The 22,051-nt window shown below is 46.1% G+C and overlaps 1 protein-coding gene across 3 annotated transcripts in view; it reads right to left on the reverse strand.

Annotated features, from left to right (window-relative positions):
- The window catches only part of pigk (phosphatidylinositol glycan anchor biosynthesis, class K), a 125,502-nt gene that overhangs the window by 99,919 nt on the left and 3,532 nt on the right, over positions 1-22,051 (reverse strand). For all 3 annotated transcript variants that reach the window (XM_085983450.1, XM_085983449.1, XM_085983451.1), the window contains exons 2-4: positions 10,121-10,174; positions 3,060-3,151; positions 662-797 (exon numbers count right to left, since the gene is read on the reverse strand). In XM_085983450.1, the coding sequence (XP_085839576.1) occupies positions 662-797; positions 3,060-3,151; positions 10,121-10,174 (282 nt within the window). The remainder of the gene's footprint in view (positions 1-661; positions 798-3,059; positions 3,152-10,120; positions 10,175-22,051) is intronic.

Genomic DNA, 22,051 nt, shown 5'->3' on the forward strand with positions numbered 1-22,051 from the left:
ATGAAGCTCCCTTTCCTCTACCCCAACAACATGCCCCTGCTCCATCCTCAGGAGTGCCTTTCCTTCCCAAGTCCCACACCTGCGGCCTCTCTCAAATTGCAGCAAGCTGGATTACAGACTCTGGCACCCACGGAAACTAAGAACTGGAATACGAACATACAAACAATGACAGATAGGAAAAGGCCCTCTGCCCCATCCAGCCTGTCCCGCACAAGTGCAATCACAATATATACGCTCACTACCCTACCCAGGAGCCATGTGATCTCCCGGGAGAGGCGAAAAATCAGGTTAAAAATCCAGGCCAATTCGGGGGAGGGGATAAAAATCTGGTAAATTCTTCTTGACCCCCTTAGGCTTGGTCCAGAAGACCACTCTGACCCTCATTACCGGGTACCGACCTTTTGCACGAGGTGATCTCCACCCCAGCCAGAAACAGGTACAGCTCACGCTTGAAGGAATTTAGCAAATTACCAAAACCCATTTCACATATGGCCCACACAGTCGTGGCTGGATTCAAGCCCAGCTCCCAAAGATGAAGCACCAGTGTCTAACCCACTGCTCCACCTAGTTCCATAAATGTATTTTTTAAATTATTAAATGAAGCTAAAAGTGCAATTTTACTCCAGCAAACATCTACACACCACACAATGAGCTCTCTGACCTCATAGCCTCTGTAGTCGACCTCGACATTGTCTCCGTAAACATTCAGCTCCATGTTCTTGTGGCTGAAGATGGTGGCAGGTTTGGGGTTTCGTGGGTTACACGCCATGTCATCTGCGAGCATCAGCACAATGTGACTGAAAGAAAAGGAATAAGGCTAGTCATTGAGCTCAACATGCAACTCACAGTCACAATATGCCCTAGCAAAGACGTTCAACTGTTGTACGTCAAGTCTCTCTCTGATGTACTGGTGGCGACAGGGCTTTCACTGGTAGTGGCAGAAGGGGAAATGATTTGAGAGGATGAATTACGAGTATCTTAACTGAATCGGAGGTACGACGGTTCAAGGCCCACTTCGCAGCGAGTACTGAATCGTCAGTGGTGTTGCCCTTCAGGTGAGGCGTCAATCCAAAGCCCCGTCTGTAAAAGATCCCGTGGTACTATTTGACAAAGAGCAGTGCCACAGAACTGTTTCATATTGGACACATCACTGGCACTGTGACAAAGCCTTTCTTTCAGCTTTAAGGATTCAAACGGTTTCAATGCATCAGCACTCGAGGTCTGCAATCAGCTCGAGTAGATAAAGACTTGGATTTACACAGTGCCCGAACACATCTCTGAAACATCTCACAGCACTTCACATCTGGGTGTTACAATGTCGTTAAGTGCCCCCAGGTTAGGGAGGGGAGAATCAGCCATGGTTGCAGCTCCTGATCGCTATCCAGTGGGGCCCCCTGCTGGTAAGTGGATATGCAAGATCAGGATGGATGGGAAGGGGGGCAGGACCAGGCTGTGATGCTACCACATCAAACAGCCTGCTGACACTTTCTATCGAAGCTCATACTTGGAAGAATGACCACTTGAGAGAGGGTTAATTAATAACCTTGCAATAAAGTAGCCTTTAGGGAAGTGTCCTTGTACACAAATCACTGCAAGTTAACACGCAGGTACAGCAAGCAATTAGGAAAGTAAATGGTATGTTGGCCTTTATTACAAGAGGATTTGAGTATAAGAGTAAAGACGTCTTACTGCAATTATACAGGGCCCTGGTGAGACCACACCTGGAGTATTGTGTACAGTTCTGGTCTCCTTACCTAAAAGGAGGATATACTTGCCATAGAGGGAGTGCAATGAAGGTTCACTAGACTGGTTCGTGGAATGGGGGATTGTTCTATGAGGAGAGATTGAATAGACTAGGCCTATATTCTCTAGAATTTTGAAGAATGAGAGATTATCTCATTGAAACATACAAAATTCTTAGAGCTTGACAGGGTAGATGCAGGGAGGATGTTTCCCCTGGCGGGGGAGTCTAGAACCAGGGCTCACCGTCTCAGAATAAGGGGTCGGCCATTTAGGACCGAGATGAGGAGAAATTTCTTCGCTCAGAAGGTTGTGAATCTTTGGAATTCTCTACCCCATAGGGCTGTGGAGGCTCAGTCGTTGAGTATATTCAAGACAGATCGATAGATTTTGGGATATTCAGGGCATCAAGGGATATGGGGACAGTGCAGGAAAGTGGAGTTGAGGTCGAAGATCAACCATGATCTTATTGAATGGCGGAGCAGGCTCGAGGGGCCGAATGGCCTGCTCTTATGTTATGTTCTTATACAGAAGCCCTGCAAGTTTATCAAATCCTTCAGGGGAGAGATGGGGGAGGGGAGAGGGATGGAAGTGAGAGCAGGCGCGAAGGGAGACGAGTCAAAAGTGATCGGTGAAAAACTGTTGAAAGTAGTTGCATTTATATAGCCCCTTAACACATCTCACAGAACATCCCAAAATGCTTCACCTACAATGAATTACTGTGAAGTGCCTTCACTATTATATAATTTTAAATGCCAACTCCATAGAGACTTGAGTACAAAAATCTAGGCAGACACTTCAGTGCAGTACTGCATCTTTTGGATGAGACGTTAAACCAAGGCCCCGTCTGCCCTCTCAGGTGAACATTAAAAATCCCACGGCACTATTCGAAAAGGAGCAGGGGAGTGCTCCCGGTGTTTTGCCCAATATTTATCCCTCAACCAACATCACTAAAACAGATCAGGTCATTATCACATTGCTGTTTGTGGGAGCTTGCTGTGCGCAAATTGCCTGCTGCATTTCCTACATTACAACAGTGACTACACTTCAAAAAGTACTTCATTGGCTGTAAAGCGCTTTGGGAAGTCCTGAGGTCGTGAAAGGCGCTATAGAAATGCAAGTCTTTCTTTTTTTTCTTTAAGTGAAGCAAGTAACCTTGATGAACGGAAAAACAATCACAGGTGCATGCCCAACACCAGACTGCACAGTGCATTCACAGCTCCATCAAATTTCTCTCATTTTCGCATCTTTCCCTCTACAGGGCTCCATGGAATGAACAACAAAATGAGCAGTACAACAACCCACGCAGTTTTCCTTACCTGTCTGGGATCCCTAGTCTCTTGACACTCCTATAAATTGACAATGTATTGGCAACATGACGATAGTTGAACCAGAATCTGGACGTGCACACCTTGGGAGTGAAATTCAGAAGAGCAGAGCAATTAATGGCACAGCACAGGCGGCCCATCCAGTTCTGACAAGGTGCAATATCGCACCGCACCAGATTCTTTCCCTACAGCAACTATAAAATTACCAGCAAGGATTTTACAGCAGGGGGCATTTCAACTCGCGCCTGGACGAGGCATCCATTGAGAACACCAAATTTATAGTTTAAGAGAGTAGTCATTCCGGTACTAAGAATGGCCGAGCGACAGAAATCGTAAGAAAATGAAAGCGAATGTAACATAGAATTACATAGTATTTACAGCACAGAAACAGGCCATTCAGCCCAACAGGTCCATACTGGTGTTTATGCTCCACATGAGCCTCCTCCCACTCTTCATCAACATCTCCTCCTATTCCTTTCTCTCTCTCTCGTGTTTATCTAGCTTCCCCTTAAACCCATCTATGCCATTCGCCTCAACCACTCCCTGTGGTAGCGAGTTCCACATTCTCGCCACTCTCTGGGTAAAGAAGTATCTCCTGGATTCCCGATTTGCTTTATTAGCAACTATCTTAGATTTATGGCCCCTTGGTCTCCCCACAAGTGGAAACATCTTCTCTACATCTACCCTATCAAACCACTTCATAACTTTTAAACACCTCGATTAGATCACCCCTTGGACTTCTCTTTTTACTAGAGAAAAGAGCCCCAGCGTGTTCAATCTTTCCTGATGGGTCTAGCCTCCCAGTTCTGGTAGCATTCTAGTAAATCTTTTTTGCACCTTCTCCAGTGCCTCTATATCCTTTTTATAATATGGAGACCAGAACTGTGCACAGTACTGAGTGTGGTCTAAGCAAGGTTCGATACAAGTTTAACATCACTTCTCTGCTTTTCAATTCTATCCCTCTAGACAGAACCCCAGTGCTTTGTTTGCTTTTTTATGGCCTTATTAACCTGCGTCACTACTTTTAGTGGTTTGTGTATCTGTACCCCAGATCCCTTTGCTCCTCTACCCCATTTAGACTCTTACTTTCCAAGGCATATGTGGCCTCCTTATGCCTCCTACTAAAATGCACCTCCTCACACTTATCTATATGGAAATTCAATTGCCATTTACTAATTTATTAATGTCTTCTTGCATTTTGTCGCAGTCGTCCTCAGTATTAACTACACACCCCAATTTGGCGTCATCAACAAATTTTAAAATGGTGCTTCGCTAGTTTCTGAACGCTCTGAAGAACCAGAATGTGGCTGAGCGCGTAAGTAAGGGCAGAGGGGAGAAGGGAACATAAGAAACAGGAGTCGGCCATACGGCCCCTCGAGCCTGCTCCTCCATTCAATAAGATCATGGCTGATCATCGACCTCAACTCCACTTTCCCGCCCGATCTCCATGTCCCTCGATTCCCCTAGAGTCCAAAAATCTATCTAGCTCAGCCTTGAATATACTCAACGACTCAGAATTCACAGTCCTCTGGGGCAAAGAATTCCAAAAATTCACAACCCTGAGTGAAGAACTTCTTCCTCATCGCGGTCTTAAATGGCCAACCCCTTATCCTGAGACTATGTCCCCTAGCTCTAGACTCTCCAAGGGAAACAACCTCTCAGCATCTACCCTGTCAATCCCCCTCAGAATCTTGTATGTTTCAATGAGATCACCTCTCATCCTTCTAAACTCCAGAGAGTATAGGCCCATTCTATATAATCTCTCATCATAGGACAGCCCTCTCATCCCAGGAATCAATCTAGTGAACCTTCGTTGCACCGCCTCCAAGGCAAGTATATCCTTCCTTAGATAAGGAGACCAAAACTGTGCACAGTACTCCAGGTGTGGTCTCACCAAGGCCCTGTACAATTGTAGCAAGACTTCCTTACTCTTATACTCCAACCCCCTTGCAATAAAGGCCAACATGCCATTTGCCTTCCTTATTGCTTGCTGAACCTGCATGCTAGCTTTCTGTGTTTCTTGCATGAGGACACCCAAATCTCTCTGAACACCAACATTTGAAAGTTTCTCACCATTTAAAAAATATTCTATTTTTCTATTCTTCCTATCAAAGTGAATAACCTCACATTTCCCTACATTATACTCCATCTGCCACCTTACTGCCCACTCACTTAGTCTATCTATATCCATTTGCAGACTCTGTGTTCTCCTCACAGCTTACTGTCCCACCTAGCTTTGTATCATCAGCAAACCTGGATACATTACACTCAGTCCCTTCATCTAGATCATTAATATAAATTATAAATAGCTGAGACCCAAGCACTGATCCTAGCGGCACCCCACTAGTTACAGCCTGCCAACCTGAAAAAGACCCGTTTATCCCTACACGCAGTCGTTGAGTTAACATTGGAGGAGAGATTGGGTCGATTGGGCTTATACTCGCTGGAGTTTAGAAGAATGAGAGGGGATCTCATCGAAACTTATAAAATTCTAACAGGACTGGACAGACTAGATGCAGGAAGGATGTTCCCGATGGTCGGGGAGTCCAGAACCAGGGGTCACAGTCTAAGGATAAGGGGTAAGCCATTTAGGACAGAGATGAGGAGGAATTTCTTCACCCAGAGAGTGGTGAACCTGTGGAATTCTCTACCACAGAAGGCAGTTGAGGCCAATTCATTAAATATATTCAAGAAGGAGTTGGATATATTTCTTAAGGCTAAAGGGATCAAGGGATATGGAGAGAAGGCAGGGACAGGGTACTGAATTTGGATGATCAGCCATGATCTCATTAAATGGCGGAGCAGGCTCGAGGGACCGAATGGCCTACTCCTGCTCCTATCTTCTATGTTTCTATGTTTCTATCATGCAGGTACAGCAAGCAATTAGGAAAGCAAATGCTATGTTGGCCTTTATTACAAGAGGATTTGAGTATAAGAGTAAAGACATCTTACTGCAATTATACAGGGCCCTGGTGAGACCACACCTGGAGTATTGTGTACAGTTTTGGTCTCCTTACCTAAGGAAGGATATACTTGCCATAGAGGGAGTGCAACGAAGGTTCACCAGACTGGCTCCTGGGATGGAGGGATTGTCCTATGAGGAGAGATTGAGTAGACTAGGCCTATATTCTCTAGAGTTTCGAAGAATGAGAAGTAATCTAATTGAAACATACAAAATTCTTACAGGGCTTGACAGGGTAGTTGCAGGGAGGATGTTTCCCCTGGCTGGGGAGTCTAGAACCAGGGGTCACAGTCTCAGAATAAGGGGTCAGTCATTTAGGACTGAGATGAGGAGAAATTTCTTCACTCAGAGGGTGGTGAATCTTTGGAATTCTCTACCCCAGAGGGCTGTGGAGGCTCAGTCATTGAGTATATTCAAGACAGAGGTCGACAGATTTTTGAATATTAAGGGAATTGTGCAGGAAAGCGGAGATGAGGTAGAAGATCAGCCATGATCTTACTGAATGGCGGAGCAGGCTCGAACGGCCAAAATGCCTACTCCTGCTTCTATTCTGTTCTTCTGTCCGTTAATCGATCCTCTGTCCATGCTACTATATTACCCCCAACCCCAGGAGCCCTTATTGTGTGTGGCACCTTTTATGTGGCACCTTATCAAATGCCTTTTGGAAATCCAAATATACTACATCCACTGGTTTCCCTTTATCTGCCCTGCTAGTTACATCCTCAAAAAACTCTAATAAATTTGTCAAACACGATTTCCCGTTCATAAAACCATGTTGACTTTGCCTAATCATGTTATGATTTTCTAAGTGCCCTGATACCACTTCCTTAACAATGGATTCCAGCATTTTCCCAATGACTGATATCAGGCTAACTGGCCTGTAGTTCCCGGTTTCCTCTCGCCCTCCTTTCTTGAATAACGGTGTTACATTTGCTACCTTCCAATCCGGGACCGTTCTAGAATCTAGGGAATTTTGGAAGATCAAAAACCAATGCATCCATTATCTCTGCAGCCACTTCTTGTAGGCCATCAGGTCCAGGGGATTTGTCGGCTTTTAGTCCCATTAGTTTCTCTAGTACTTTTTCTCTACTTATATTGATTACGTTAAGTTCCTCACCCTCATTAGACCCTTGGTTCCCCACCATTTTTGGTATACTTTGTGTGTCTTCTACTGTGAAGACAGATACAAAATATTTGTTTAACGTTTCTGCCATTTTCTTATTCCCCATAATAATTTCTTCTGTCTCAGCCTCTATAATGTTTACTTTTGCTACTCTCTTCCTTTTTACATACTTGTAGAAGCTCTTACAATCTATTTTTATATTTCTTGCTAGTTTTCGCTCATATTTTAGTTTTTCCCTTTTTATCAATTTTTTGATCATCCTTTGCTGGTTTCTGAAACTCTCCCAATCCTCAGGCTTACTACGGTTCTTCGCAACATTATAAGCTTCTTCTTTCAATCTAATGCTATCCTTAACTTCTTTTGTTAGCCACGGATGGATCACTTTTCCCAGAGTTTATGTTTCTCAATGGAATGTATTTTTGTTGAGAATTATGAAATATTTCTTTAAATGCTAGCCACTGCTTATCTACCGCCATACCTTTTAATCTATTTTTCCAATCTACCTTAGCCAACTCACCCCTCATACCTATGTAATTGGCTTTATTTAAGTTTAAGACTCTAGTTTCGGACTTAGGCATGTTACTCTCAAACTTAATGTGAAATTCTATCATATTATGATCACTCTACCCCAGAGGATCCTTTACTATGAGATTGCTAATTAACCATGTCTCATTACACAATACAAGATCTAAAATAGCCTGTTCCCTGGTTGGTTCCATGGCGTATTGTTCCAGGAAACTATCCCGAATGCATTCCATGAACTCGTCCTCCAGACTACCTTTGCCAATTTGATTTGTCCAATCTATATGAAGATTAAAGTCCCCCACGATTATTGCATTACCTTTGTTACAAGCTCCTGCTATTTCTTGATTAATATTCTGTCCAACGGTATAGCTACTGTTAGGAGGCCTATATACTACTCCCACCAGTGTTTTCTGCCCATTGTTATTCCTTAACCCCACCATACTGGTTCTACTTCCTGATTTTCCGAGCCGAGATCCTTTCTCTCTACTGTCCTCATGTCATCCTTTATCAGGGCTACCCCCACTCCCCTCCTTTTCCATTCTGCCTGTCTTTTCGAAACATCAAGTACCCTGGAACATTTAGTTCCCAACCTTGGTCACCTTGCAACCACGTCTCTGTAATGGCGATTAGATCAAACCCATTTACAGGAAACGTTGTGCTATCCAGCACCGACGGGACCGAGCTGTTGCCGTCCCATCAAAACTGTCGGACAACCCAGCGCTAATGTTGAAACATACGGAGATTTTGAGCTCCGTATCTGGCAACAAACCAGTCGGCCATACCTGGCAAGCGTCTCTGTAGCTTAGCAACAGCTTCAGTGAGACCTTGCAGAGCCTGACTGGTGAAAAAAAAAGCAACGAAAAGAAAAAAAACCTAACGAAACGGCTCCTGATTTTTGCCGGTGGCTCGAGCATTCCGGACAGTTAACCTCCGGATAAACCAAAGTTTCCTGTATCTCTATTTGTGCCATTAGTTTGTCTATCTTGTTACGAATGCTTCGTGCATTCAGATAAAGAGCCTATAATTTAAATTTACCATTATTCCCTACTTTGACCTTATTCTCTGCTGCACTGCTACCGTTAAACTCTCTGCCCCTTCCTGTCACACTCTGCTTATTTTTACCCAAATCGCTACACTGCTCTATTGCCTTGACCTTTCTCTTTAGATTTCTAAATTTCCCCTCACTTGACCCTTCTCCTCCCACCCCACTTTTTCAGTTTAACGCCTTAGTTATTCGATTCGCCAGGATGCTGGTCCCAGCCCGGTTTAAGTGGAGCTCGTCCCAATGGAACAGCTTCCTCTTTCCCCAGTACTGGTGCCAGTGTCCCATGAATTGAAACCCCTTCTTCCCACACCACTCTTTGAGCCACGCATTCAACTCTCTGATCTGCTTGACCCTATGCCAACTTGCGTGTGGTTCAGGTAGTAATCCAGAGATTATTACCCTTGAGGTTCTGCTTATTAATTTAGACCCTAGCTCCTCAAACTCCCTCAGCAGAACCTCATTGTTAGCTCTACCTATGTCGTTGGTTCCCACATGGACCATGACAACTGGAGAAGGGGAAGGTAGAAATCAGGCTGGGGAGAAGGAGGGAAGCCTGGCTGGGCAGACAAGAGGCAACAGAGGATGTCGGCTTCCACCTTTTTTGCTCGGATGCCTCTCACTAGGTCAGGGCCTCGGAAATTGAGTCCGAGGAAATGTAGAGGGAGCTTTATACCACAACAAACTGTGCTACACCTGACCTGGGAGCACTTATGGAGCAACGTAGAGGACAGTTTCTACTGCATCTCATCATGCTGCTCCCTTACCTGGGTTTGCTTGTTAGGACACTGTAAAGAAAGCTTTACTCTACATCAAACCGCTATGCTTGACCAGAGAGTACTTGATGTGGACACCAGGCACTGGAAACAGATGGTCCTCCAATCCCCAGCTCTAGCATCTCTCACCTTATTCCACAACAACTTGCATTTATATAGCGCCTTTAATGTAATGAAACGTGTCAAGGGTCTTTACAGGAGCGTTGTCAGTCAAAATTTGACATCGAGCCACATAAGGAGATATTAGGACAGGTGACTTAGTCACAGAGGTAGGTTTTAAGGAGCATCTTGAAGGAGGGGAAGAGGTGTAGAGAGGTTTAGGGAGGGAATTCCAGAGATAGGGCCCAGGCAGCTGAAGGCACAGACTCTGATGGCGGGGTGAAGGAAATCGGGGGGGGTTCATAATTGAAGAAGTGCAGAGATCTCGGAGGGTTGTAGGGCTGGAGGAGGTTACAGAGATAGGGAGGGGCAAGGCCATGGAGGGATTTGAACACAAGGATGAGAATTTAATTCATGCATTTTTAAATATCTGTAAACAAGCACAAGGTAGCCAAGCCATTAGGACATGCTCTATCGACCGGTGTAAAACTGCTGTGAGCTTTCTAGTAGTTTATACAATCTCACCAGTATGGCCCAATTGTTTGTGTGACCACTTCTGAAGAGCTGCTTTACTCGAGTCTGTATGAACAAAAAATAAATACATATTAGGAAATATTCTAAACACAACTACAAACAGAAAGCTGAACATTACCTGTGGTTTCTTTGCTTCTGTTTATTTTTACATTTGCTTGTCACAAATAATCAGATATTCGTGTTTAAATCAGAACATTTCAAACTTTAAAGTTACTTCCATTTAAGTTTGGGAGTGGTTCTGTGGTCTATGGTTAAACAATTCCACCTGTGGAAGATTAAAACCGGACCGGCCTGAGAAGCCCCTAAAGGTTCCACATGTGCCGGTCGGCCTTTGGTACTTTGCCTCAGCTGTTAAGCTTCACGCGCAAGCCTTAACTGAAAGAGTCAGCAGGCTATTCAACCACAGGGGGAGTGGGGAGGGCAATGTGCACACTCACTGTCTCAGGCAGAAACGGACAGACGGACACTTTCCAGCTAGCGTTTACACTGGCTAGCAATCAGAGTGGGATCCCTGGCTGATTTTCCCTTCCTAATCCGAGGGAATATGGGCAAAACGATACTGTCCCTATTGTGTAGCTCAGCTGATCACGGCCTTCACCAGCTGATCCATCAGGAAGCCTCAGGTCTCGAGTAAAGCAGGGCACTTTGAGACACTTTAGGTTTATGTAAATTGTACCATCTGGTAGCCTCGGACTGGAATATCTTGGGAGGAATTCCAAACAAACAGTTGCTCTTTATTTCCTTAAACATTTGACTTCAATGAATATTTGCATTTCCGAAGGCACGCTTCCAAACTGACTGGATGCCGCCACTTACGCTTCAAGTTATGGGCAAGCTTAACAAAGCTGGACCATCTGAGCTTGATGCTTCCAGCGTTCAAAGATTTGGCTACAGTTGGAGAAGGAAGCAAATTTTTTAAAAATCTGGCTGGGATTTAACCACAATTAAGCAAAACCATTTCTCGGAACAAAAAAAAGTGCACGGGGCCAGTTTTGATGTTTCCCTCAGGTCAACTCTTGGTGCGTAGCCAAGTGTGTTGCATCTCTCTCCTCCTCGATCCTAGAGACCGATTATGTTGGTACCATGCACGCTCTTTCTCTCGTCCACCCCTCGTGGTTCTGCAGTATCCATGTCTACCCCACCACTCCATAATTCTGTGTGAGATCTGACCAAGTATTACAATTAGATAGAATTTACAGCACAGAAACCGGACATTCGGCCCAACTGGTCCATGCTCCACACGAGCCTCCTCCCACCCTTCTTTATCTAACCCCATCAACATATCCTTCTATTCCTTTCTGCCTCATGTGTTTATCTAGCTTCCCCTTAAATGTATCTATGCCGTTCGCCTCAACTACTCCTTGCAGTTGCGAGTTCCACATTCTCACCACTCTCTGGGTAAAGAGATTTCTCCCGAGTTCCCGATTGGATTTATTAGTGACTATCTTATAGATATGGCCCCTAGCTCTGGTCTCGCCCGCAAGAGTAAACATCTTCTCTACGTCTACCCTACAAAACCCTTTCGTAATCCTGAAAACCTCTATCAGGTTGCCCCTCAGTCTTCTCTTTGCTAAAGAGCCCCAGCCTTGTCCAATCTTTCCCGAGAGGTACACTCTTCTCCATTTGGATATCATCCTTGTATCTTGTACATACAGCTTTCAACAGATTAGAATGCCAGTTTAAATCTTATTTTATTTATGGGATCTGGGCGAGGGCGACGAGGCAGAGTTCACAGCCGTGCCTAGTTGCCGTGAATGCACGAAGAGTCAGCCACATCTTGAAGCATTCGAGTCAGACCTGGTCGAGGTGACGGGCTCCCTTTCCCTGAAGGACACGAGTGAACCTGTTGGGTCTTTACGACAACTTCCAAGGTGCCAGCCCACAGATTCAGATTCACAACTAACCACGATGGTATTTAAAGCCGCAATCCCTGGATTGCTCATCCAGTCCCATAGCCACCAGGCTACATTACCAGTGATGCTATAAAAGGAGGAACTTGCAATTTGTGCAGCAGCTTCACATCCTCGGGACGTCCTAAACCACTTTACAGCCAGTGACATACTTCTTGAAGTGCAGTCATTGTTGTAATGTAGGGAAACCCAGCAGCCAATTCTGCGCACAGCAAGATCCCACAAATAGCAATGAGACAATGACCAGTTAATTTCTTTCTGGTGCTAGTTGAGGGATTAAATATTGGCCAGGACACTGGAGAACTCACCTGCTCTTCTTCGAAATAGATCCATGGGATCCTTTTACATCCACCTGAACAGGCAGACATCTCATCTGAGAGACGGCACCTCCGACAGTGCGGCACTCCATCAGCACTGCACTGGAGTGTCAGCCTAGATTTTGTGTTCAAGTCCTGGAGTGGGACTTGAACCCACAACCTTCTGACTCGGAGGGGAGTGTGCAGCCAAAAGACCCGAGCTGACAGGAGCGGCAGTTCTCCAATAAATTTCGAAACAGAAAAAAATTAAGTTTTGAAAAGTTTCCAGGCAGGCTACAGCTGGCGTGAACCCCAAAAGACTATCTAACCCCCCCAGAGAGATTAGGAGCAGGAGCAGGCCATACGGCCCCTCAAACCTGCACCGCCATTCAATAAGATCATGGCTGATCTTCTACCTCAACTCCACTTTCCCGCCCGATCCCCATATCCCTCGATTCCCCTAGAGATGGTACCGTGTCCCCAGGATGTGGACGTAGGGTCCAGTAAGACCACCAACCTGACTCCCGAGATGTACCTACGGTTTGTTTGCATCAGTGCCCTTCAGAAACACCTTCACATCAACGCAGAACTGATGGGTGCAACTGGCTGCTTAGACGTGTTTACAGCCAGCCACCATAGAGCAAGGAAGGCACAACAATAACTTGCACTTATAGAGCCACTTTAACATAGTAAAACACCCCAAGGAACGTCACAGGAGTTTTATCAAACAAAAACTCACACCTGAGGCATAGGAGATATTAGGACAGGTGTCCAACGCTTGGTCAAAGAGGTAGATTTTAAGGAGTGTCTTAAAGAAGAGAGGTGTGAAGAGGCGGAGGGGTTTAGGAAGAGAATTCCAGGTCTCTGTTTATCACATGCACCGATTTGCCTTGGCTAGTCATGATAAGCTCACACCCATCAAGAAAGCACTAAAACATGAACCTCAATTTGCGAGAACAGCAGTTATAACTCAAACAGTTCCCGAAAAACAACTTTTAAAATAAATTAAGGTCACTGCAACTAGACGTATCTAAGCCTCATCATTTTCCTAGAAATTAGATTCTGAATTTAATTTCAGGAGGGGGTTCGTGTCCCACTTGATTCACTGCCTCATTAGCATGATGGCAATCTGATTAACTCCAGCCAGCTGGGCTCTCTCCAGTAATTACTGCAGATTGCTTAAACCTTCTGTGCAAATCCAATTAGGTCCTTTATAATCAGTCTCCAGAACTATATTCTTTAACAAGTAAATTATTTTAAAACTTTTTATCACTATCAGTGTCCCTGGAGCAACTCGCGTTATCAAATTATACCTTATTGAAGGGGGGCGATAACTAAAATGGAACATTACAAACTGCCTCACACTTAACATGCTGTGTGCTAGCGAGTTCACCCATTTCATGTTCTCTGCAATCTTGGGAGGTCAATTCAATTCAGCGACTACAGCTTTGCAAGTATTTTTCATATAATCATTCTCAAGAGGTCTTCAATATTCGTCCTTCGCCCACTCAATTAATTCCAGTCGCATTACTGTCATTTAACGCAAATTCCAGACAGTCCATTGCTAAATTTTCTTCCATGCTCATCAATAGGAGGGGCGACAGCTCTAGGGAATGTAATCCTTTCCATTTCGGCCAACACAGCATCAGCAGCAAACACTCCCAGAGCAGGTACAGCACGGGTTAGATACAGAGTAAAGCTCCCTCTACACTGTCCCATCAATCACTCCTAGGGCAGGTACAGCACGGGTTAGATACAGAATAAAGCTCCCTCTACACGGTCAGGGCAGGTACAGCACGGGTTAGATACAGAGCAAAGCTCCCTCTACACTGTCCCATCAAACACTCCCAGAGCAGGTACAGCACGGGTTAGATACAGAGCAAAGCTCCCTCTACACTGTCCCATCAATCACTGCCAGGGCAGGTACAGCACGGGTTAGATACAGAATAAAGCTCCATCTACACTGTCCCATCAATCACTGCCAGGGCAGGTACAGCACGGGTTAGATACAGAATAAAGCTCCATCTACACTGTCCCATCAAACACTGCCAGGGCAGGTACAGCACGGGTTAGATACAGAGCAAAGCTCTCTCTACACTGTCCCATCAAATACTCCCAGGGTAGGTACAGCACGGGTTAGATACAGAGCAAAGCTCCCTCTACACTGTCCCATCAAACACTGCCAGGGCAGGTACAGCATGGGTTAGAAACAGAGTAAAGCTCCCTCTACACTTTTTTTTTTATTCGTTCATGGGATGTGGGTGTCGCTGGCAAGACCAGCATTTATTGTCCATCCCTAATTGCCCTTGAGGTGGTGGTGGTGAACTGCCTTCTTGAACCGCTGCAGTTCGTGTGGTGAAGGTACTCCCACAGTGCTGTTAGGGAGGGAGTTCCAGGATTTTGACCCAGCGACAATGAAGGAACGGCGATATATGTCCAAGTCAGGATGGTGTGTGACTTGGATGGGGAACTTGGAAGTGGTGGTGTTCCCATGCACCTGCTGCCCTTGTCCTAGGTGGAAGAGGTCGTGGGTTTGGGAGGTGCTGTCGAAGAAGCCTTGGTGAGTTGCTGCAGTGCATCTTGTAGATGGTACACACTGCAGCCACAGTACTCCGGTGGTGGAGGGAGTGAATGTTTAAGGTGGTGGATGGGGTGCCAATCAAGCGGGATGCTTTGTCCTGGATGGTGTCGAGCTGCTTGAGTGTTGTTGGCGCTGCACTCATCCAGGCAAGTGGAAAGTATTCCATCACACTCCTTACTTGTGCCTTGTAGATGGTGGAAAGACTTTGGGGAGTCGAGAGGTGAGACACTCACCGCAGAATACTCAGTCTCTGACCTGCTCTTGTAGCTACAGTATGTGTGTGACTGGTCCAGTGACGTATTTATACGACTAGTCCAGTGAAGTATTTATGTGACTGGTCCAGTGAAGTATTTGTGTGACTGGTCAATGGTGACCCCCCCAGGATGTTGATGGTGGGGGATTCAGCAATAGTAATGCTGTTGAATGTCAAGGGGCAGTGGTTCGACGCTTTGTTGGAGATAGTCATTTCATGGCACTTAAGTGGCAAATAATATTCACGCCACACATCAGCCCAAGCCTGAATGTCGTCCAGGTCTTACTGCACGCAAGCACAGACTGCTTCATTATCTGAGGAGTCTCGAATGGAACCGAACAGTGTGCAGTCATCAGCGAACATCCCCACTTCTGACCTTATGATGGAGGGAAGGTCATTGATGAAGCAGCTGAAGATGGTTGGGCCTAGGACACTGCCCTGAGGAACTCCTGTAGCGATGTCCTGCGGGGGGGGGGGGGGGGGGTTTGAGATAATTGGCCTCAAACAACCACAACCATCTTCCTTTGTGCTAGGTATGATTCCGGTCAGTGGAGAGTTTTCCCTCTGATTCCCATTGACTTCAGTTTTACTAGGGCTCCCTGATGCCACACTTGGTAAATGCTGCCTTGATGTCAAGGGCAGTCACTCTCCCCTCACCTTTGGAATTCAGCTCTTTTGTCCATGTTTGGACCAAGGCTGTAATGAGGTCTGGAGCAGAGTGGTCCTGGTGGAACCCAAACTAAGCATCAATGAGCAGGTTATTGGCGAGTCAGTGCCACTTGATAGCACTGTCGTGACACCTTCCATCACTTTGCTGATGATTGAGAGTAGACTGATGGGGCAGTAATTGGCCGGATTGGATTTGTCCTGCTTTTTGTGGACAGGACATACCTGGGCAGTTTTCCACATTGTCGGGTAGATGCCAGTGTTGTAGCTGTACTGCAACAGCTTGACTAGAGGCTCAGTTAGTTCTGGAGCACAAGTCTTCAGCACGATAGCCAGGATGTTGTCAGGGCCCATAGCCTTTGCTGTATCCAGTGAGCTCAGCCATTTCTTAATATCACGTGGAGTGAATCGAATTGGCTGAAGACTGGCTTCTGTGATGGGGACCTCAGGAGGAGGCAGAGATGGATCATCCACTTGGCACTTCTGGCTGAAGATGGTTGCAAACGCTTCAGCCTTGTCTTTTGCACTCACGTGCTGGGCTCCACCATCATTGAGGATGGGGATATTCATGGAGCCTCCTCCTCCCATTAGTTGTTTAATGGTCCACCACCATTCACGACTGGACGTGGCAGGACTGCAAAGCTTTGATCTGATCCGTTGATTGTGGGATCGCTTAGCTCTGTCTATAGCATGCTGCTTCTGTTGTTTAGCATGCATGTAGTCCTGTGTTGCAGTTTCCCCAGCTTGGCACCTCATTTTTAGGTACACCTGGTGCTGCTCCTGGCATGCTCTACTACACTCCTCATTCAACCAGGGTTAGTCGTCTGGCTTGATGTTAATGGTAGAGTGAGAGATATACCGCACCATGAGGTTACAGATTGTGGTGGAATACAATTCTGCTGCTGATGGCCCACAGTGCCTTATTGATGCCCAGTTTTGAGCTGCTAGATCTGTTCTGAATCAATCCCATTTAGCACGGTGGTAGTGCCACACAACACGATGGAGGGAGTCCTCAGTGTAAAGACTGAACTTCATCTCCACAATGACGGTGCGGTGGTCACTGCTGCCAATACGGTCATGGACAGATGCATCGGCGACAGGTAGATTGGTGAGGACGAGCTCAAGTAGGTTTTTCTGTCGTGTTGGTTCTCTCACCACCTGTCGCAGGCCCAGACTGGCAGCTAGGTCCTTCAAGACTTGGCCAGCTCAGTCAGTAGTGGTGCTACCGAGCCACTCTCGGTGCTAGACATTGAAGTCCCCCACCCAGAGTACGTTCTGTCCCCTTGCTACTCTCAGTGCTTCTTCCAAGTGGTGTTCAACATAGAGGAGTACTGATTCATCAGCTGAGGGAGGGCGGTAGGTGGTAATCAGCAGGAGGTTTCCTTGCCCATGCTTGACCTGAAGCCATGAGACTTCATGGGATCCGGAGTCATTGTTGAGGACTCCCAGGACCACTCCCTCCCAGTATACCACTGTGCCGCCACCTCTGGTGGGTCTCTCCTGCCGGGACATACCCAGGGATGGTGATGGAGGAGTTCGGGACATTGGCTGAAAGCTATGATTCTGTGAGTATGACGATGTCAGGCTGTTGCTTGACGAGTCTGTGGGACAGCTCTCCCAATTTTAGCACAAGTCCCCAGATGTTAGAGAAGAGGACTTTGCAGGGTCGACTGGGCTGGGTGTGCCGTTGTCGTGTCCCACAGCTGCCGTGGTGGGATTTGAACTCACGCCTCCAGATTATAGGTCGGGCCTCTGGATTACTAGTCCAGTAACATAGCCACTATACCACTACCGTTCCCGGGGGTGTATGCACACAAACTTTGAAGGCGGCAGGACAAGTTGAAAAGGCTGTTAAAAAGACATACGGGATCCTTGACTTTATAACCAGAGGTAGAGAGTGCAAAAGCAAGGAAGCGAAGCTAAACTTTACTTTTCTAAAATGCTGGTTAGGCCCCAGCTGGAGTATTGTGCTCAATTTGGGCACCACGCTTTAGGAAGGATGTCGAGGCCTTCGAGAGAGTGCAAAGGAGATTTACGCAAATGGTGCCAGGGATGAAAGGCTTCAGTTACATGGAAAGGTTAGAGAAACTGGGGTTGTTCCCCTTAGAGCAGAGAAGTTTAAGGGCAGATTTGATAGAGGTGTTCAAAATCATGAAGGGTTTGAAACTGTTTCCAGTAAGGGTCAGTAACCAGAGGACGCAGGTTTAAGGTCATTGGCAAAAGAACCAGAGGCGGAATGGGGAAAGAACATTTTATGCAGCGAGTTGTTGTGATCTGGAATGAACTGCTTGAAAGGGCGGTGGAAGCAGACATAGAAACATGTCTGCTTCCGCCATTTAATGAGATCATGGCTGATCATCCAAATTCAGTACCCTGTCCCTGCTTTGTCCCCATATCCCTTGATCCCTTTAGCTCCGCCATTCAATGAGATCATGGCTGATCATCCAAATTCAGTACCCTGTCCCTGCCTTCTCCCCATATCCCTTGATCCCTTTAGCCTTAAGAAATATATCCAACTCTTTTTTGAATATATTTAATGAACTGGCCTCCACCGCCCTCTGTGGCAGAGAATTCCACAGGTTCACCACTCTCTGGGTGAAGAAATTCCTCCTCATTTCAGTCCTAAATGGCTTACCCCTTATCCTTAGACTATGACCCCTGGTTCTGGACTCCCCGGCCATCAGAAACATCCTTCCTGCATCTAGTCTGTCCAGGCCTGACAGAATTTTATAGGTTTCGATGAGATCCCCTCTCAATCTGCTAAACTCCAGTGAGTATAAGCCCAATCGACACAATCTCTCCTCGTACGTCATTCCTGCCATCCCAGGTATCAGCCTGGTGAATCTTCGCTGCACTCCTTCCATGGCAAGAAGGTCCTTCCTCAGGTAACAGAATAATAACTTTCAAAAGGGAATTGTATATATACTTGAACAAGAGAAATTTGCTTATGGCGAAAGTTTTAGGAAGGGAATTCCAGAATGAAGTGATACCTGCACAAACAACGCAATCAGAAAAAGAGTTATATATTTTATACCAGGCAACAGGAAGAACAGCTTGCTGTGATGTCACCAGCACCACTCAAAGAAAGACAGACTTGTATTTGTATAGCGCCTTTCACGACCTCAGGACATCCCAAAGCGCTTTACAGCCAATGAAGGACTTTTGAAGTGTAGTCACTGTTGTAATGTAGGAAACGCAGCAGTCAATTTGCGCACAGCAAGCTCCCACAAACAGTAACGTGATAATGACCAGATCATCTGTGTTTGTGATGTTGACTGAGGGATAAATATTGGCTAGGACACCGGGGATAACTCCCCTGCTCTTCTTCGAAATCGTGCCATAGGATTTTTTTTTATTCGTCCCGGATGCATTTGGGCGTCGTTGGCAAGGTCAGCATTTATTGCGCATCCCTAATTGCCCTCGAGAAGGTGGTGGTGAGCCGCCTTCTTGAGCCGCTGCAGTCGTGGTTTGGTACAACCGAGTAGCTTGCTAGGCTATTTCAGAGGGCAGTTAAGAGTCAACTACATTGCTGTGGGTCTGGAGTCACATATAGGCCAGACATAGCATAGCATAGCACAGAAACATAGCAGATAGGAGCAGGAGTAGGCCATTCGGCCCCTCGAGTGTGTTCCGCCATTTAATGAGATCATGGCTGATCATCCAAATTCAGTACCCTGTCCCTGCTTTCTCCCCATATCCCTTGATCCCTTCAGCCTCAAGAAATATATCTAACTCCTTCTTGAACATATTTAATAAGTTGGCCTCAACTGCCTTCTGTGGTAGAGAATTCCACAGGTTCACCACTCTCTGGGTGAAGAAATTCCTCCTCATCTCAGTCCTAAATGGCTTACCCCTTATCCTTAGACTGTGACCCCTGGTTCTGGACTCCACCGCCATCGGGAACATCCTTCCTGCATCTAGTCTATCTAGGCCTGTTAGAATTTTATAAGTTTCAATGAGATCCCCTCTCATTCTTCTAAACTCCAGCGAGTATAAGCCCAATTGACCCAAGCTCTCCTCATACGTCATTCCTACCATCCCAGGTATCAGTCTGGTGAATCTTCGCTGCCCTCCCTCCATGGCAAGAACATCCTTCCTCAGATAAGGTGACCAAAACTGCACACAATACTCAAGGTGTGGTCTCACGAAGGCCCTGTACAACTGCAGCAAGACATCCTTGCTCCTGTACTCGAATCCTCTCGCTATGAAGGCCAACATACCATTTGCCTTCTTAACCGCCTGTTGCACCTGCATGCTTACCTTCAGCGACTGGTGCACAAGGACACCCAGGTCTCATTGCACTTCCCCTTCTCCCAATCTATTGCCGTTCAGATAATAATCTGCCTTCCTGTTTTTGCCACCAAAGTGGATAACCTCGCATTTATCCACATTATACTGCATCTGCCATGCATCTGCCCAATCACCCAACCTGTCCAAATCATACTGGAGTTTCTCTGCATCCTCCTCACAGCACACATGCCCACCCAGCTTTGTGTCATCTGCAAACTTGGAGATATTACATCTAGTTCCCTCGTCTAGATCATTAATATATATTGTGAATAGCTGGGGTCCTAGCAACGATCCCTGCGGTACCCCACTAGTCACTGCCTGCCACTCAGAAAAAGACCCGTTTATTCCAACTCTTTGCTTCCCGTCTGCCAACCAGTTCTCTATCCAAGTCAGTACCTTACCCCCAATCCCATGTGCTTTAACTTTGCACGCCAATCTCTTATGCGGGACCTTATCGAAAGCCTTCTGAAAGTCCAAATGCACCACATCCACTGGTTCTCCCTTAAGTGCAAAGAGACCTGGGTGTTCTTGTGCACCAGTCGCTGAAGGTAAGCATGCAGGTGCAGCAGGCGGTTAAGAAGGCAAATGGTATGTTGGCCTTCGTAGCAAGAGGGTTCAAGTACAGGAACAAGGATGTCTTGCTGCAGCTGTACAGGGCCTTGGTGAGACCGCACCTTGAGTATTGTGTGCAGTTTTGGTCGCCTTACCTGAGGAAGGACGTTCTTGCCATGGAAGGAGTACAGCGAAGATTCACCAGGCTGATACCTGGGATGGCAGGAATGACGTATGAGGAGAGATTGTGTCGATTGGGCTTATACTCACTGGAGTTTAGAAGATTGAGAGGGGATCTCATCGAAACCTATAAAATTCTGTCAAGCCTGGACAGACTAGATGCAGGAAGGATGTTTATGATGGCCGGGGAGTCCAGAACCAGGGGTCATAGTCTAAGGATAAGGGGTAAGCCATTTAGGACTGAAATGAGGAGGAATTTCTTCACCCAGAGAGTGGTGAACCTGTGGAATTCTCTGCCACAGAGGGCGGTGGAGGCCAGTTCATTAAATATATTCAAAAAGGAGTTGGATATATTTCTTAAGGCTAAAGGGATCAAGGGATATGGGGAGAAGGCAGGGACAGGGTACTGAATTTGGATGATCAGCCATGATCTCATTGAATGGCGGAGCAGGCTCGAGGGGCCGAATGGCCTACTCCTGCTCCTATCTTCTATGTTTCTATTCTACCAGTTACATCCTCAAAAAAATCCAGTAGATTAGTCAAGCATGATTTACCTTTTGTAAATCCGTGTTGACTTTGTCCGATCCTGTCACTGTTTTCCAAGTGCTCTGCTATTACATCTTTTATAATGGACTCTAGCATTTTCCCCACTACCGACGTCAGGCTTACCGGTCTATAATTCCCCGTTTTCTCTCTACCACCTTTTTTAAATAGTGGGGTTATATTAGCTACCCTCCAATCCATGGGAACTGTTCCAGAGTCTATAGAATTTTGGAAGATGTCCAGCAATGCATCTACTATTTCTAGGGCCACTTCTTTACGTACCCTAGGATGTAGATTGTCAGGCCCTGGGGATTTATCGGCCTTCAATTTCCCTAACACCATTTCCCTACAAATACTGATTTCATTCAATTCCTCCCTCTCATCAGGCCCTATGTTCCCCGACATCTCTGGAAGGTTATTTGTGTCCGCCTTTGTGAAGACAGAACCAAAGTATGTATTTAATTGGTCTGACCGGGTAAGGACGGCAGATTTCCTTCCCTAAAGGACATTAGTGAACCAGATGGGTTTTTACGACAATTGTAGTTTCATGGTCACCATTACTGATGCTAGCTTTTTTACATTCCAGGTTTATTTAATTAACTGAACTTAAATTCCCCAGCTGCTGTGGTGGGGTTTTAACATACCCACTAT

The sequence above is a fragment of the Somniosus microcephalus genome, chromosome 3, assembly GCF_052327205.1.
Source record: "Somniosus microcephalus isolate GS21.2 chromosome 3, FLI_Smic_1.0, whole genome shotgun sequence".
NCBI lineage: Eukaryota > Metazoa > Chordata > Chondrichthyes > Squaliformes > Somniosidae > Somniosus > Somniosus microcephalus.